Raw genomic sequence first — 17,640 nt, forward strand, 5'->3', positions numbered from 1 at the left:
TTACAATATATTTGTGAAAATTTAAAGCTGAAAGTATTAAGTGAATTTGTCAGTATTTGCAAGGGAAGATTAAAACCCACGATCTTCTTCAACGTTTAAACTTGGCAAAATCAAATTAATAGTGCTCTGATCCAGGAACGTCTGGGTGGCTCAGTGGTTGAGCGTCTGTCTTTGGCCCAGGGAATGGTCCTAGAGTCCTTTGTCCTAGTGACAAAGGATATTTAAATAGTATATTTAAAGTATATTTAAATAGTTTTTGTGAAGATGACTGATACGGAGGTCCAAAGACTCTTCCCTGGCAATTTATCATGTTGAGTGGTCCTTATCCCATAGATTGTTTCTCTGAGGAAGTGTATATGTATATATTGAAGTTGAGTTATTGTGTATTTTCTACAGGAGACTTAAAAACACAGCCAAACGAAGGATCAGTTACACTTCAGGCTGAAGAACTGGAGAGCATTTCACAAGTGGATGAAAGTGATAAGACATTAACTGTCAATAACAGCAAAACAGAGGTATCTTGAGCTTTCCATAGAGAAACTAAAACTGCATTGTCATTCTTGTTTAAGATCAACATAAGGTCAGGTGAAAAACATATGCAGTATAACATTGGTTTGGATTTTTTGGATTCAAAATTTATTATAAATGTCCTTCAAATTTTCAGAAACATATGAATCAATGTATAAATACACATGCTAAGTACATACCTATATAGAAAACATAAGCATACATAAATTTGTTTATAAAAAAACATAATCAGTTATCACAGCTTACTCATGTACACCCCCAGGTCAAGAAAGAAAATATCACTAGTATTCTGGAAACCATTATTTTGCCCCTTCGGAACACTACTCCTCCTATCTAATCTCTAACACTTAGTTTTCCTTGTTTTGGAACTTCATAAGAACTCAAATACCATGTATTCTTTTTCTTTAATATTTTTTTTCACTTTTGTTTACTAAATGCAATTATGTTGTTAGGTATAAAAGAAGCAGGGACATCTGGGTGGCTCAGTGGTTGAGCATCTGCCTTTGGCTTAGGTCGTGATCCCAGGGTCCTGGGATTGAGTCCCGCATTGGGCTCTCTGTAGGGAGCCTGTTTCTCCCTCTATGTCTCTGCCTCTCTCTCTGCCTCTCTCATTAATAAATAAAATATTTTTAAAAAGCATAAAAGAAGCATATTTTCATTATTGTATATAGTATTCTATTGTATGAATACCCTGCATTTGCTGTGCACATTAGATCTGTCTGTTGGACATTTGGAGTCTATCTTATGTCAATATGACACTGTTAAAATACTATGGCTTTATATGTCTTGATACCTTATTTTTCTTGTGAAGTATCTTGGCTATTCTCAGGCCTTTGCATTTCCATATATATTTTTATTTGTTTTTTTTTTTAAGATTTTATTTATTTATTCATAGAGACACACCGAGAGAGAGAGGCAGAGACACAGGCAGAGGGAGAAGCAGGTTCCATGCAGGGAGCCCAATGTGGGACTCGATCCCAGGTCTCCAGGATCACGCCCCAGGCTGCAGGCAGCACCAAACCGCTGCACCACTGGGGCTGCCCATATATATTTTTAAAATCAAATTGCTACCTTCAGCAAACCAGCCAACCAGTTAGCACTGTTAGGCTTTTAACTGGGTTCCACTAAACTTGTAGAACCGTCAAAATGACATCTTTATAGTACTGAATCTTATAATTCATGAAAATTATATATCCTTTCACTTAGGTTTTAATTTTTGTCTATATATTATGATTTTTATGTGTGTGTGCAGAGATTATTGCACATCTTTTGTTAGATTTTTTCCTAACTTGTTGAAACAATGTTTGTTTGTTTTTAAGATTTTTATTTATTTGAGAGAGCATGAGCAGGGGGAAGGGCAAAGAGAGAGAGAAGCAGACTCCCCTCTGAGCATGGAGACCAGTGTAGGGCTGGAGCCCAATGCAGGGCTCAATCCCAGGACCCTGAGATCATGACCTGAGCTGAAGGCAGACACTTAATGACCAAGCCACCCAGGTGCCCTGAAACAATGTTTTAATACCTTTCTTAGCTTCACTCTTCTTTTCTGTGGCTAAACAGAAATACGTGTTTTTAAAAAATACTCAACTTGTATCTAACAGCTATGCTAAATTTACTAATAACTAACTATTATCTGTAGATTCTTTGGAATTTTCTATATGTACAGTTTTACCATTTGAGAATAACAATACTTTTGTTCCTTTCTGATTTTAATACCTTCAATTTCTTTGGCCTACCTGACTGCCTCAGAGCAGTATTGAAGAGAAGTGATGATGCTGGGGCTCCCTGACAGGGTGGGAAAGCTCTTCAGTATTTTATTTTTAAATTGGTTGTGTGCTACTGTGTGGTCATCTCCTCTTCGACAAAGCAGGAAAGACTATCCAATGGAAAAAAGACAGTCTCTTCAACAAATTATGTTGAGAAAACTGGGCAGCAACATGCAGAAGAATGAAACTGGACCACTTCTTACACCATACACAAAAATAAATTCAAGAAGGATGAAAGACCTAGATGTGTGAGACAAGAATCCATCAAAATCCTGGAAGAGAATACAGGCAGCAACATCTCTGACCTCAGCCATAGTAACTTCTTGTTAGACACATCATCGGAGGCAAGGGAAACAATAGCAAAAAATGAACTCTTGGGACTTCAGATAAAAAGTTTCTGGACAGTGAAGGAAACAATCCACAAAACTAAAAGACCGCCTACTGAATGGGAGAGATATTTGCAAACGGTGTCTCTGATAAAGGGCTAGTATCCAAAATAAAGAACTTAATAACAACACTGGAAAAAAAAAAAAAACCCAATTAAGAAATGGGCAGAAGACATGAATAGACATTTCTCCAAAGAAGATATCCAGATGACTAAGAGACACATGAAAAGATGTTCAATATCACTCATACAACCAAATCAAAACATCACAAATACAAACCAGAATCACAATGAGATACCACCTCTCACCTGTCAGAATGGCTAAAAATAACCCAGAAGACAACAGATGTTGATGAGGATGTGGAGAAAGGAGAACCCTCTTATACTGTTGGTGGGAATGCAGGCTGCTGCAGCCACTCTAGAAAACAGTATGGAGGTTCCTCAAAGAGTTAAAAATAGAACTACCCTACAACCTCATAATTGTACTACTAGGTATTTACCCAAAAGATTAAAAAATACAGATTCGAAAGGATACATGCACCCTGATGTTTATAGCAGCATTATCAACAGTAGCCAAACAACTATGGAAAGAGCCCAAGGGTCCACTGACTGATGAATGGATAAAGATGTGGCATATATACACAGTAGAATGTTACTCAACCATCACAAAGACTGAAATCTTGCCATTTCAATGATGTAAATGGAGCCTAGAGTATATTATACTAAGCAAAATAAATTAGAGAAAGACAAATACCATGTGATTTCCCTGATGTAGAATTTCAGAAACAAAACATGAACATAGGGAAAGAAAAGAGAGAACACAAGAGCCTCTTAACTATAGAGAACAGAGAGTTGCTGGAGGGGATTTGAGTAGGGGGATGGGCTAAATGGGTGATGGGCATTAAGGGAGGGCACTTGTTAGGATGAACACTGGGTATTATATGTAAGTGGTGAATCATTACATTCTACTCCTGAAACCAGTGTTACACTATATTAACTAACTACAATTTTAAAATTTGGAGGAAAAACATAAATTGGATGTGTGCTGTAGGTTTTTATTTATCATCAATTTTTAAAATTCCATTCTGATATTTGTCTTCTAGTTTGTTTTTAACTTGTAAGGACGTTGAATCCTGTCAAATGCTTTTTTGCATCTGTCAAGGTAAACATAAGCTTTCTTTTTTTCTGGTAATGTGGTAAATCATAAATAGTTTTTGACTATTATACTGTTCTATAGTTGGAATAAACCTATCCTTTTTATAGATCATTGGATTTGCTTTGCTTATGGTCTTTTTGGAAGTTTGCATCTGTGAGTGAGAGGAACGTCTTTTTGGTTTTGGGATCAAGGTTTTGATGGTCTCATTTTTGTCTATTTTTTGAAAGAGTGTGTGTAAAAATGGTGCTGTTTTATTTAAGATGGGTGCTGTTAGATTTGGGTAGAATACATTGATGAAATCTTCTGAATCTGGAGTTTTCTTTAATACTTTTTAATTGCTGAATCAATGTCTTTTAAGATTTTATTTATTTATGGGGGAGAGAGAGAGCATGTGAACACAGCAGGGTGAAGGGTAGAAGGGAAAGGGAAAGGAACAAGCAGACTCCCCACTGAGCAGGGAACCTAACTTAGGGCTCGATTCCAGGATCCCAAGATCATGACCTGAGCTGAAGTCAGATGCTTCACCAGCTGAGCCACTCAAGTACCCTTCAATTTCTTTAATAGTTATAGGACTATTCTGATGTTTAAAACTTGTGTCAGGGGGATCCCTGGGTGGCGCAGCGGTTTAGCGCCTACCTTTGGCCCAGGGCGCGATCCTGGAGACCCGGGATCGAATCCCATGTCGAGCTCCCGGTGCATAGAGCCTGCTTCTCCCTCTGCCTATGTCTCTGCCTCTCTCTCTCTCTCACTGTGTGCCTATCATAAATAAATAAAATAAAATGAAAAATTTTAAAAATAATAAAACTTGTGTCAGTTTTAGTAAATTGTGGTTTCCTAGGAATTACATCTTTTATCTAAACTTGAAAATATACTCCATACAAATTGATAAATATTGACCATAATATCCTCTTGTGACTGTTTGATTGTTTAATATTTTAGGTTGGTTTTTTTTTTTAACCTTTTATTTATTCATGAGAGACACAGAGAGAGAGGCAGAGACACAGGCAGAGACTCAGGCAGAGGGAGAAGCATGTTCCCTGCAGGGAGCCTGATGGCGGGACTTGATCCCAGGACCCCAGGATCACGACCTAAGCCAAAGGCAGACATTCAACCACTGAGTCACCCAGGTGTCCCTAATTTAATTTTAGGTTCTTAAGGGACATCTTCATTGTTATGTATTAGCTTATGGAGATAACTGTTCAGCTTAACTTTTCTGCCTTTCTGCTTTTCTTATATAAACATCTGATGGTACAAATTTCCCTTAAAGGAAGGATTTTTTTGTGTCCCATACAATTTTTTTACATCATATATGTTTAGATATGTCATACTATCTTTATTCCATTTAATGTATTTCCCAATATCTCTGGTCCATTGTGTATAACAGGTGTATTGCATAGTTTCCAAACATTTGGGGATTTTCCAAATTTTTAAATACTGATTCTAAGCCTGTTGTACTGCAGTCAGAGAAACCTTGGTTTTAGTCCTTTGAAGTTTTTTGAAACATGATAAATAGCTCAGGATTTGTTCCATTTTTTTATTTTTATTTTTTTAAACTATTTTATTAATTCATGAGAGACACAGAGAAGAGAGAGAAGCAGAGACACAGGCAGAGGGAGAATCAGGCTCAGTGCAGGGAGCCTGATGTGGGACTCGATCCCGGGACTCCAGGATCACGCCCTGGCTGAAGGCAGGTGCTAAACCGCAGAGCGACCCAAGGATCCCCTGTTCCATTTTTAAAAAATACTTTCTATGCATGTGACAGGAATGCCTGTGGTGTGATCCTTGGTTGGTTGCTTCTCTATATTTTATTCAGGTAAAACTTATTAAATCAGAGTGTTGAAACTGTATTTAAAATTATTGTACTTGTTCTTTGGGTTACTTAGATATTAAACTGTCACACTGTCATTATGAATTTGTCTGATATTCACTTTTATTCTGGTAGTATTTAAAAAATTTTGAAGCTATGTTTTTTAGGTACATACAAATTAGAATTGTTGTCTCTCTGAAGAGGGACACTATATCATACTTAAAGGGTCTATCCAACAAGAGGACCTAAAAATCCTCTTAATGTGGGATTTCATTGGTATTGGTTGTGATCTCTCACAACCCTTAATGTGGGAGCCCTTAATGTGGGAGCTGCCAAGTATATCAATCAATTAATAATTAAATAAAGACCTACTTAGATAATAATACATTAATAGTAGGAGACTTTACGGCACTTTCTGCAAATGACAGATCTTCTAAGCACAACATCTCCAAAGAAACAAGAGCTTTAAATGATACACTGGTCCAGATGGATTTCACAGATATATATGGAACTTTGCATCCAAACTCAACTGCATAAACATTCTTCTCAAAAGCACATGGAACTTTCTCCAGAATAGACCACATACTGGTCACAAATCAGGTCTCAACCGATACCAAAAGATTGGAATATTCCCCTGCATATTTTCAGACCATAGTGCTTTGAAACTTGAACTCAATCACAAGAAGAAATTTGGAAGAAACTCAAAACACGTGGAGGTTAAGAGCATCCTGCTAAAAGATGAATCAGTCAACCAATAAATTAGAGAAGAATTAAAAAGATTCATGGAAGCTAATGAAAATGAAGATACAACCGTTCAGAATCTTTGGGATACAGCAAAAGCAGCCCTAAGAGGGAAATACATCGCAATACAAGCATTCCTCAAAAAATTGGAAAAGACTTAAATACATAAGCTAAGTTCGCACCTAAAGGAACTGGAGAAAGAACAGCAAATAAAACCTACACCTAGCAGAAGAAGAGAGTTAATAAAGATTTGAAATCAATGAACTCAATGAAATAGAGACCAGAAGAACTGTAGAACAGATCAACAAAATCAGGAGTTGGTTCTTTGAAAGAATTAATAAGATAGATAAATCATTGGCCAGCCTTATTAAAAAGAAAAAAGACTCAGATTAATAAAATCACAAATGAAAAAGGAGAGATCACAACCAAGGAAATACAAACGATTTTAGAAAGATTATGAGCAGCTATACACCAATAAATTAGGCAATCTGGAAGAAATGGACCCATTTCTGGAAAACCACAAATTACCAAAACTGGAACAGGAAGAAATAGAAAACCTGAACAGGCCAGTAAACCAGGGAGGAAATTGAAGCAGTCACCAAAACCTCCCAAGATACAAAAGTCCAGGGCCAGCTGGCTTCCCAGGGGAATTCTATCAAACATTTAAAGAAGAAACCATACCTATTCTACTCAAGATGTTCCAAAGGACAGAAACGGCCACAATACTTCCAAACTCGTTTTATGAGGCCAGCATCACCTTAATTCCAAAACCAAAGACTCCACCAAAAAGGAGAATTATAGACCAATATCCCTGATGAACAGAGATGCAAAACTTCTCACCAAGATACTTGCCAGTAGGATCCAACAATATATTAAGAAGATTATTCACCATGACCAAGTGGGATTTATCCCCGGGATGCAAGGCTGGTTTAACACTCGTAAAGCAATCAATGTGGTAGATCATATCAATAAGAGAAAAAACAAGAACCATATGATCCTCTCAATAGATGCAGAGAAAGCATCCATGCCTGATCAAAACTCTTCAGAGTATAAAGATAGAGGGACTTTCCTCAGAATCTTAAAAGCCATCTATGAAAAGCCCACAGCAAATATTCTCAATGGGAAAAAACACTGAGAGCCTTTCCCCCTAAGATCAGGAACACGACAAGGATGTCCACTTTCACCACTGCTATTCAATAAGGTCCTAGAAGTCCTAGCCTCAGCAATCAGACAATAAAAAGAAATAAAAGGCATTCAAATTGTCAAAGAGAAGTCAAACTCTCCCTCTTCGCAGATGACATGATACTGTACATAGAAAACCGAAAAGACTCCAAGATTGCTAGAACTCATACAGTGATTCGGCAAAGTGTCAGGATACAAAAATCAATGCCCAGAAATTAGTGGCATTTCTTTACACTGACAAGGAGACTGAAGAAAGAGAAATTAAGGAATCAGTCCTGTTAAAATTGCACCCAAAAGCATAAGATACCTAGGAATAAACCTAACCAAAGAGGTAAAGGATCTATACCCTAAAAACTACAGAACATTTCTGAAAGAAATTGAGTAAGACAAAGAGATGGAAAAACATTCCATGCTCATGGATGATAAGAATTAATATTATGAAAATGTCTATGCTACCCAGGGCAAGTTACATGTTCAATGCAATCCCTATCAAAATACCATGGACTTTCTTCACAGAGTTGGAACTAATAATCTTAAGATTTGTGTGGAATCTGAAAAGACCCCAAATGGCCAGGGGAATATTTAAAAAGAAAACCAGAGCCGGGGCCATTACAATGCTGGATATCAAGTTGTACTACAAAGCTGTGATGATCAAGACAATGTGGTACTGTCACAAAAACAGACACATAGATCAATGGAACAGAATAGAGAACCCAGAAATGGGGCCCCAAAACTAATATTCAACAAAGGAAAGACTATCCACTGGAAAAAGGACAGTCTCTTCAATAAATTGGGGGAAATTGGACAGCCATGGGCAGAAGAATGAAACTAGACCATTATCTTACACCACACACAAGAGAAACTGAAAATGGATGTGAAAGCTCTAAATGTGAGACAATAATCCATCAAAATCATAGAGGAGAACACAGGTAAATTTTTTAACCTGGCCACAGCAACTTCTTGCAAGATACATCTATGAAGGCATGGGAAATAAAAGCAAAAATGAATTATTTGGACTTAATCAAGATAAAAAGTTTCACAGCAAAAGAAACAGTCAACAAAACTAAAAGACAACCTACAGAATGGGAGAAGATATTTGCAAACGTCATATCAGATAAAGGTCTGGAATCCAAGATCTATAAAGAACTTCTTAAACTCCATACCCAAGAAACTAACAATCCAATCATGAAATGGGCAAATGACATGAACAGAAATTTCACCAAGAAGACCTACACATGGCCAACAAGCACATGAGAAAATGCTCTGCATCACTTGCCATCAGGGAAATAGAAATCAAACCACAATGAGATACCACCTCACACCAGTGAGAATGGGGAAAATTAACAATAGAGGAAACAACAAATGTTGGAGAGGATGTGGAGAAAGGGGAACCCTCTGGCACTGTTGGTGGGAATGTGAACTGGTGCAGCCACTCTGGAAAACTGTGTGGAAGTTCCTCAAAGAGTTCAAAATAGAACTGTCCTATGATCCAGGAGTCACACTGCTGGGATTTACCCCAAAGATACAGATGCAGTGAAACGCCGGGACATCTGCACCCCAGTGTTCATAGCAGCAATGTCCACAATAGCCAAACTGTGGAAGTAGTTTCGGTGTCCATCGACAGATGAACGGATCAAGAAGATGTGGTCTTTATATACAATGGAATATTACTCAACCATGAGAAAGGATGCATACCTACCATTTGCTTTTACATGGATGAAACTGGAGGGTATTCTGCTTTGTGAAGTAAGTCAATCAGAGAAGGACAAACATTATATGGTCTCATTCATTCGGGGAATACAAAAAATGATAGGGATTAAAGGAGAAAGGAGAGAAAATGAGTGGGAAATATCAGTGAGGGTGACAGAACATGAGAGACTCCTAACTCTGGGAAACCAACCAGGGTAGTGGAAGAGGAGATGGGTGGGGGGGTTGGGGTGACTGTGTGACGGGCACTGAGGGAGGCACTTGATGGGATGGGCACTGGGTGTTATGCTATGTTGACAAATAGAACTCCAATTAAAAAAATATAAAGAAAAGAAAATAGAATTGCTATCTCTGGTGAATCAAACCTTCTGTCCTTGTGTATGACTGCCTTTGTCTGCAGTTATACTTAATAATCTTACGTCTAGTCTTATATTAACATCGCTAACAGTAGCTTTCTTTCTTTAGTGTCTAGTTATTTAGTGCTTGCATGTTCTATCTTTTTCTATTTTGGTTTTAACCTTTCTAAATCTTTTAGATGTTTCTCTTCTAAGTACATAGCACTGAATTTTATTTTTCAAGTAGTTGCACAGTCTTTCTATTTGTATTTAGTGGAATTACCAATATATGAGCATTTGAATCTGCTCTCTATTCATTTTCATTCTTTTTCTTTTGTACATTCTGTGGTTTTTAAAAATTATATTATTCAGTTTCTTCCATTTATTAATTTGGTGATTATTTATTCTTTCCCTGTTATTTTAGTAATTACCCAAGAAATTATAACTTGTTTTCTTCACTGACTAATGTTAAATAAAAATTGGGTGGTGGTTGTTTTGTCTTTTTTGCCTTACTAAACATTACAAGGACCATAAAATACTCAATTTTTTCTGCTTCAGTCTTAAAAGATACCCCAAAGATAATAAAAAAGATACTTAAAAGATACCCTTGTTTCTTCTTTGTTTTATATTTTAATTCTCTTTTTAAACTCTATAAGCCATTATGATGGTGATGGTAATTACTATTATTACAGAAATTCAGTATGCATCTCTAATTTTCCATCTGAGATTAGTTTTCTTTTGCTTGAAAAATATCCTTATAATTATCCTTATAATTTCTTTTAGTAAGGGTCTGCTTGTAACGAATTTTCTGTTTTTGTGTCTAAAAATGTCTTTATTTCACTTTTATTTTTGAAGCATATGTTTGTTTAGTACAGAGTTCCATGTTAGAAATAGCTCAGCAATTTGAATAGATCATTTCCCATTTCATTTTAAAAGTCTGTTCTCAATCTTATTGTTAACTTTACTAAAGATAATGTATTTTACTATCTCTGGCCGCTCTAAAAATTTTTATCTTTGATTTTTATCTATTTTACTGTGATGTGCTTAGATAGCTTTTGTTTTATCCTGCTTAGTGTTTGTAGACCTCCTAAAATCTTGGATTGTTGACTTTCACAAATTTTAGAAAATTCTTAGCCAATATATCTTCCAAGAAACCATTTGTTCCATTTTCTGTCCTTTTTCTTTTGAGAGTTCAGGTACAAGTATGTTAGGTTTTCTCAGAGTAGCCCCTTTTTCTGTTCCTACTGTTCTGTTGTGTATTTTCTTTTACTTTCTCTTTCATAGTTCATTCTGAATTTTTTTTATACTTCTAAGTCTCATTCTTTTTTCAATTGAATCCAATTTGTTATGAAATCCATCCACTGGATTCTTAATTTGTTACTGTATTTTTTATTATATGATTTACATTTAATTCGTTTTAATAATTTCTAGTCCTCTGATTCTCAGTATTGTCTTTTATTTCCTTAAGTATGATTTAGAGTTTATGTTTTAGATACTTTAGATTTACTTGTGTTTTGGATTCTGATAACTTCATTGCTGTATATTCCTCATGAGTCTGTTTCTCTGTGATTTGAGCCGCATTGTCTTGGAACATCATGTGTCATTCATTAATGGAAGGGTGGACTTTTACATGAAATATCACTGAAATAATTTGAGGCCATGGGAGGTACAATATTCCTGATAGGATTTGTTTGCTTCTAACATGAATGAGGAATATTAGCAGTCTCAGATCACTTCAGTCCAGTTACTCAGATTGAGCTGATTGGAGCTGGCCCTGAGTCCTTATGAGGGCCAGCCTAATTTTGGTTTTCCTTTTCTCTGAAGGTGTGTAGCCCTTTGTGGTCTCATCTGAAAGCATGGGTGTTTACTACTACTACTCCCTACCCCTAATCATTGTTGGGCACAGAACTCTGTTTTTATACCCTCACTCCCATAAGAATAGCTTTACTGAGTTTCTTCTTAAAATGTTATCTCCAGCATCATCTGGAAGCAACAGATCCCCTACAGGGAAGAACCTCCTAAGTACTGGTATCGATTCTTGTCTTGGATTTTGGTCCAGTAGTTTCTTGTTCATTTTTTAGCTCTCCAGTGCCTTCTGAGAGATGCTTCTGGATATGCTATCCACCTCTAATTGCTCTCAGCCAGAGTTAGTTTGCATTGCTTAGTCTGCCATTACTGGAGGTAGAAGTCTTAACTTGGATTTTTAAGTAATTAGATAGGTTTATGTTTCTTTGCTTTTGGTTCCATTTCAGTTGTTTGCCTGTGGTTCCTATTTATGTCTTGTTTATAAATAACTGTTAACAATTGAATGAAATTACCAAGAATTATAGTTGGAATCACAATGGCCCAATCTCAATCTCAGTATCTTAATTTTTTGTTTTATTTTTTAAAGCGTTTTATTTGTTTTTTGACAGAGAGAGAGAGAGAAAGGGCCCAACCAGGGAGGGAGAAGCAGATTCCTCCCTGAGCAGGGAGCTCAATGCAAGGCTCTATCCTAGGACCCTGGGATTATGACCTGAGCTGAAGGTGGACACTTAACCAATCGAGCTACCCAGGCGCCCCAATTTTTTTGCTTTAAATTATTGTCTGGTTCAGTTTTAACACCTTTTTAGCATCTCTTTAACTCCTGAATATTTTTATGTAATTGATAATCCAAGTCTGTGAGTAACCCAATACTCTATAGTTAAAGTTGATAACAAGTGTCTTTTTTTTTTAATTAGGGTATTTAATTGGTATACCATTAACTTCTAGCTGCTGTTAAATTTTAGGTAATATCTAAAGATTAAACTAGTATGTACGTGTCCATGGAACTGAGTAAATTTATCTGATGTGAATTTTCTTCTTTCTAGGACAATTTCTTCATGAGTAGTAAACCCCAAAGAGATAAAAGCAAGATACCTACTGGTGGTGATTCTGTACTTAGGATAAGCACCATTGCTTCAGCCATTGCAGATGCATCAGTGAGTACTGATCCTTCCCAACTTGCTGCCATGATCAAGGCACTTTCAAATAAAACCAGAGAGAAGACTTTTAAGAAGGATAATAAACAAAAGGACTATTCCACTGTGTCTCATTTCTTACCTAGTGATACAGAAAAAAGTAGTGGCTCCAGCATGTTTGATATGGAGAAATACCTTAAAAAAACAGAAGTTAGTAGATATGAAGGTGGACTGGAAAACTTTTCAAGAGCTAGTACGTCTGATATTTGGGATTTATCTTTGCCCAAAGAACAGACTACACAAGACATCCATACAGTGGACTTAGGTGCTACTAATAAAAATATAAGGGAACCAGAAGAAAATACAGTATTTACTTTTTATGGTGAAAATGGAAAGAGTGAGAATCAAGAATCGTTTAGAACAAACTTTCCACATTCAATTCTTACAAATAGAAAAGAGAGTGAAAATACTGTAGTTGATGTGAAGACCTGTCCTATTGACAACAAATTACCAGACATTGGTAACTGTGAAACAGCTCCATCAGTATCCACTCCCAAATCTGATAGTTATTCATTAGTAAGGAATCCCAGGATAGCATCTGTTTGGCTGTCAGAAGAGTGTGAAGAAATACCAAATAATGGAGAAAATCAGAGGCAAAATGAATGTGCTAGTGAAGCAAGCAACAGTGAAAAACATGTGACTTTTGGAAAACATTGCATAGTTGCACCTAAAAATGTTGGTAAGTGTTGAAGTAATTGGTCATGTTCACAGAATTATGAGTGATTTTGTTGTTGTTCTCATTGAAAAATAACACCTTTCTGATAGATTTGCAAAATCACTCTCCTGAACATGGTGGACATGGCTCAGAGGATGACCAGGATAGCTTCAGACCTTCCTCTTCTCCACTGAATCATTCTTCTCCTAGTGAAACCTCTGGAACAAGTTTATCAGGGTAGGTGCTTACCTTTTTTTTTTTTTTTTTCTTTAATAAAAATACATGTTCAGTATAAGAAAATTAGAAAAAGTGTAGAGAAGAAAAATGTCATTTATAGGTTCATTTCTCAAAGGTAGCCATTGCAAATATTTTTTGAATTTGTTTCAAGCCATTTTTCTGTGCAAATTTATATACTTTGTTGTTTTCACTTATAATGATTCTTTGTATTTAAGAGAAAATTAGTAATGTTACAGTCTACACAGTGAATCAGTCATGCATTATTTGATGCCCCTGGTGGATAATGGTAGATAATATATTTCACTATGTTTTGCCATTTTATTTTATTTTTTGTCTGTTTTGCCATTTGAGATGAACAACTTTGCCTATAAAAATTTTGTTTTGTCTGACTTCATAAGGCTAGATATCTAAAAGTGAAACTATTAGCAGATTATTTTCTAAATAGGTCTTAAAGACTAATGTTCTCACCTCAGTGTATGATGAGAATATCAATCTCACTGTTTTCTTAACAGCATTTGAAATAGCTTAAAGGTTTGGTTTTTTTTATATTGTAGTATTAATTTGATTTTTTAAGACTTGAGATTGGTAAATACTAGAAAAAGAATATTGATACTTCATAGATTTTAACTGAAGCTGTAAACTAATTTAACCATCAAATTATAAGGACTTTTTAAAACGTAATTTTTAAAAATGCCATAATTTGCATTATTTAAAAACTGCATACCTATATAGGTATATGTGTGTATAACTTTTGAACAATGTAAATTCATTGCTTTATGAAATGTATACATGTGTATTTATGTGTAGATGCACTCATGCACATGTGTTGTATTTTCATTACTGTGTTCCTTGTCTGCTTGTTCCTGAATCCCTTCCCACCAGGGAACTGCTGTATTTCTTAGGTATTCTAGAGTTTCTTTATGCATGCATAACAAAATATAAATAAATATTCTTACTGTCATCCCTTTTTATATTCAATATCGGGTCCTTTTCACATGTATGTTTGACTATAGAAGGCTTCATTTGTATTATAGTCACTTTGGTCATGTGAAATTGATCTATAGGGTAATTTCTCAGAAATGAGCTTCTTGGATCAGAGTATTTGTATGCATGTTCATAGTTAAATTAGTACAACCACTCCATAAGGGTACTGATTTAGTTTTCCTACCAACAGTTTAAGAGAGAGCCTGTTTTCCCATACCCTCATCAACAGAATGTTTATAAAACTTTTTGATGGTTGACATTTTGATAGGCAAAAGAAGTAGTATCTCAGTATAACTTTAATTCATATTTTTGAAGTGTGATGGTGAGCATCATTTCCTCTGTATTTGCTATGACTATCCATATTTGTTGCTCCTTTTTTTCATGGGTGTTTTGTTTTTTGTTTTTTTTTTGGTTTTACTTTGCTTGTAGTTTTTTTGCCATACAGAAAGTTGATTATTAAATTTACAAATTTTGTCTTTTATGGCTTTTTTTTTCTTTTTTGAAGAAGGCAGGGAGGGAGAGAGAATCTTAAGCAGTCTCTATGCCCAGCGTAGAGCTTGATGTGGGGCTCAGTCTCACAACCCTGAGATCATGACCTGAACCAAAATCAAGAGTCAGACACTTAACTGACTGAATTACCTAGGTGCCCCTCTTATGGCTTTATAAAAGATTTTTATGTGTTTCCCTATTGCAAGATTTTAATTAATAAAAAAACTTACCTAAACAGTGAAATTATCAAAAATGTTCAGTAATTAGAAACAGGTTGAAATTAAATCTGATTTCAAAGTTACCTCGTAAGTTTTTCCCTAGTTGCCATTGGAGTTTTGCATATTTAAGTGGTACGGGTAAGCTAGAACTATTAGTAGAGGGCTAAAATTCTTTCCTGTTTCAGTGACACTTAACACTTTTTCATATGCACAGCCTCCACTTAACAGTTTATGTGTGTAAGACATTAGAAATCATCTAGCCCAACCAAATTTGAAGGTTATCTCTCCTTGACTTGTCATGACTGATGTCATCTACTGATTTTTCTTCGTCTCCCCTCTAATAATTGTCTGTAAAGTTATCTGAGCATTTATCTTTGTACTGTTTAAATATGCTTCTGACACTTGCTTTGCCAGTTTTTAAATGATATTCTTTGAGTCCCATTTTATTAGTTTCCCATGGCTGCCATAACAAAGTGTCACAAACTGGGTGGCTTAACACAACAGAAAGTTATTGCCTCACACTCTGTAGGCTGGAAATTCAGGCCATGTTCTCCCTGAAGCTTTTAGGGAAGGGGATACCTGGCTGGCTCAGTTGGTAGAGCCCGTAACTCTTGATTTGAGGGTTGGGAAGTCTAGCCCCTTGTCGGGTGTAGAGATTACTTACAAATAAAGCCTTTCAACTGAAGCTTTTACAGGAGAAACCTTCCTTACATCTTCCAGCTTCTGATAGTCGTAGGCATCCATTGGTTTGTAGACAAACTAATCTGTCTCTGTATTCACATTGGATTAAGGGCCCAGTCTATTCCACTTTGATCTTATTTTAACTAATTACATCTGCAGTGACCCCATTTCCAAATAAGGTCCATTTACCTTAATACCATTCTGAAGTATTGGGTCTTAATACTTAAACATTTTTTTTGGAAATGCTTAACCCATAATAGCATCTTTGGCCAATGACACAATTAAGGAGCTCATTCTCATGTTCTTTCCCTTTCCACCTTTTTCTTTTTTAGTTATGTAATTTCTACATTGGCATTTCATTTACATTTTGATTCATCACCATATCCTACACTTGTTTAATTTCTATTCTGTAGTTAAATATATTCTTTTCTAGCCATCGGGTGTCCCCCCCCCCCCCCCCCCCCCGACTAAAGTACGTACTGTGGTCATTTACTCAGAGGATGGAGGGAACAGTACTCGCTAGGCTCTTTTATGTTCCACAGTTAAACTGTGGCTTTTATAATGAAAGCATAGCAGGCTGTGTTTCAAATTGTTTGCTTCTGCTTAGGGATTGTTTTCCTGTTTCTGTGGAATGTAAGAGGGAAATCTGAGGCACCCCAGTTCTTCTTGCCTCACAATTGACTTGATTTTTTTTTTTTTTTTTTTTGTAAGCTTCTGCCAAAGATGCTTTCAAGTCTAGTTTAATTTGATTAGGCTGTATTTCTTGTTGACTCTTAATGGTTACTCTTCAATATATGGATTCAAGCATTTATTTATTAAGGAAAATTTGCTCCAGCCCCCAGACTCAAGTGATGCATATGTGGGATCTGTTTTGCTTGACTTCGGCATTTATTGTCTCTTTAATCCGTTAAGAACTACTATTTGGAAAAATTATAGATCCACAGGACGTTACAAAGATCTTACAGAGGGGTTACCATTTCCCCTAGCAGTTACGTCTCCCATCATTAATGGTGTCTGCACCAGGAACTTGTCCTGGGTACAGTGTCATGTTATCACAGATGTGAATTCATGTAACTGCCACCCAAAAATCAGAGATACAGAACTTCAGCATCACCACAGTGATCTGCCTCTTTATTGGTTTCATCTTGTTTGCATTTCACATTTTAATCTCTGCATTCCTTACAGTGTTTTCTGCAGTGTTCTTTCCTCCTGTGTACTTTAAATCTGATTTCAAAGTTACCTTTCTGTGGTTTTGGTATTTCTTAAATTGTATATGAAGGCATTTAATAAAAACTCTAAGTACTCTTATCTAAAGCCTTCCATTATTACTGTTTTCCTTCACACTGCTCTTAGAGGCAGAATGCTGGCTGGCTGGTCTTACTCTTGGACCCACCTGATTTTGTGTGTGTATGTGTGTGTGCGTGCGTGTGTGCACTTCTAAGAAAAGTATTATGTGTAAGAATACTGAAGTTTCTCATGAACTTGGTATATGTTCAGATATTTTGATTGAGGGCATGAAGTTTAACCTCTCTGGAGTGACCATAGAATTGATTAACTAGCCAGGCACCTGCACCCCCACCTCTTAGTGTGGGGCAAAACCACAGGACATAATGGGAAAAGGCCAATTTAGAAGAGCATAAGTGTGCTCTGAATTAAAATCACTGAGGAAGATGAAACGAGAGTGATGAGATGTTGCTGAGTTGCTCAGCATACGTATTTTGCTACTATAGCCACTAAAGCAAATAAATACCAGTGGAGATCTCTCCATCAGTA

General features: G+C 36.2%; 1 protein-coding gene across 10 annotated transcripts in view; it reads left to right on the forward strand.

The window, feature by feature from the left end:
- CEP192 (centrosomal protein 192) overlaps positions 1-17,640 on the forward strand; it is a 157,370-nt gene that overhangs the window by 68,120 nt on the left and 71,610 nt on the right. For all 10 annotated transcript variants that reach the window (XR_005362717.1, XM_038543931.1, XM_038543935.1 and 7 more), the window contains exons 16-18: positions 397-515; positions 12,454-13,282; positions 13,369-13,495. Coding sequence is in view for 9 of the 10 variants with exons in the window: in XM_038543931.1 (XP_038399859.1) it covers positions 397-515; positions 12,454-13,282; positions 13,369-13,495 (1,075 nt within the window). In the remaining variant the exon portion in view is untranslated. The remainder of the gene's footprint in view (positions 1-396; positions 516-12,453; positions 13,283-13,368; positions 13,496-17,640) is intronic.

The sequence above is a fragment of the Canis lupus genome, chromosome 7, assembly GCF_011100685.1.
Source record: "Canis lupus familiaris isolate Mischka breed German Shepherd chromosome 7, alternate assembly UU_Cfam_GSD_1.0, whole genome shotgun sequence".
Taxonomy (NCBI): domain Eukaryota; kingdom Metazoa; phylum Chordata; class Mammalia; order Carnivora; family Canidae; genus Canis; species Canis lupus.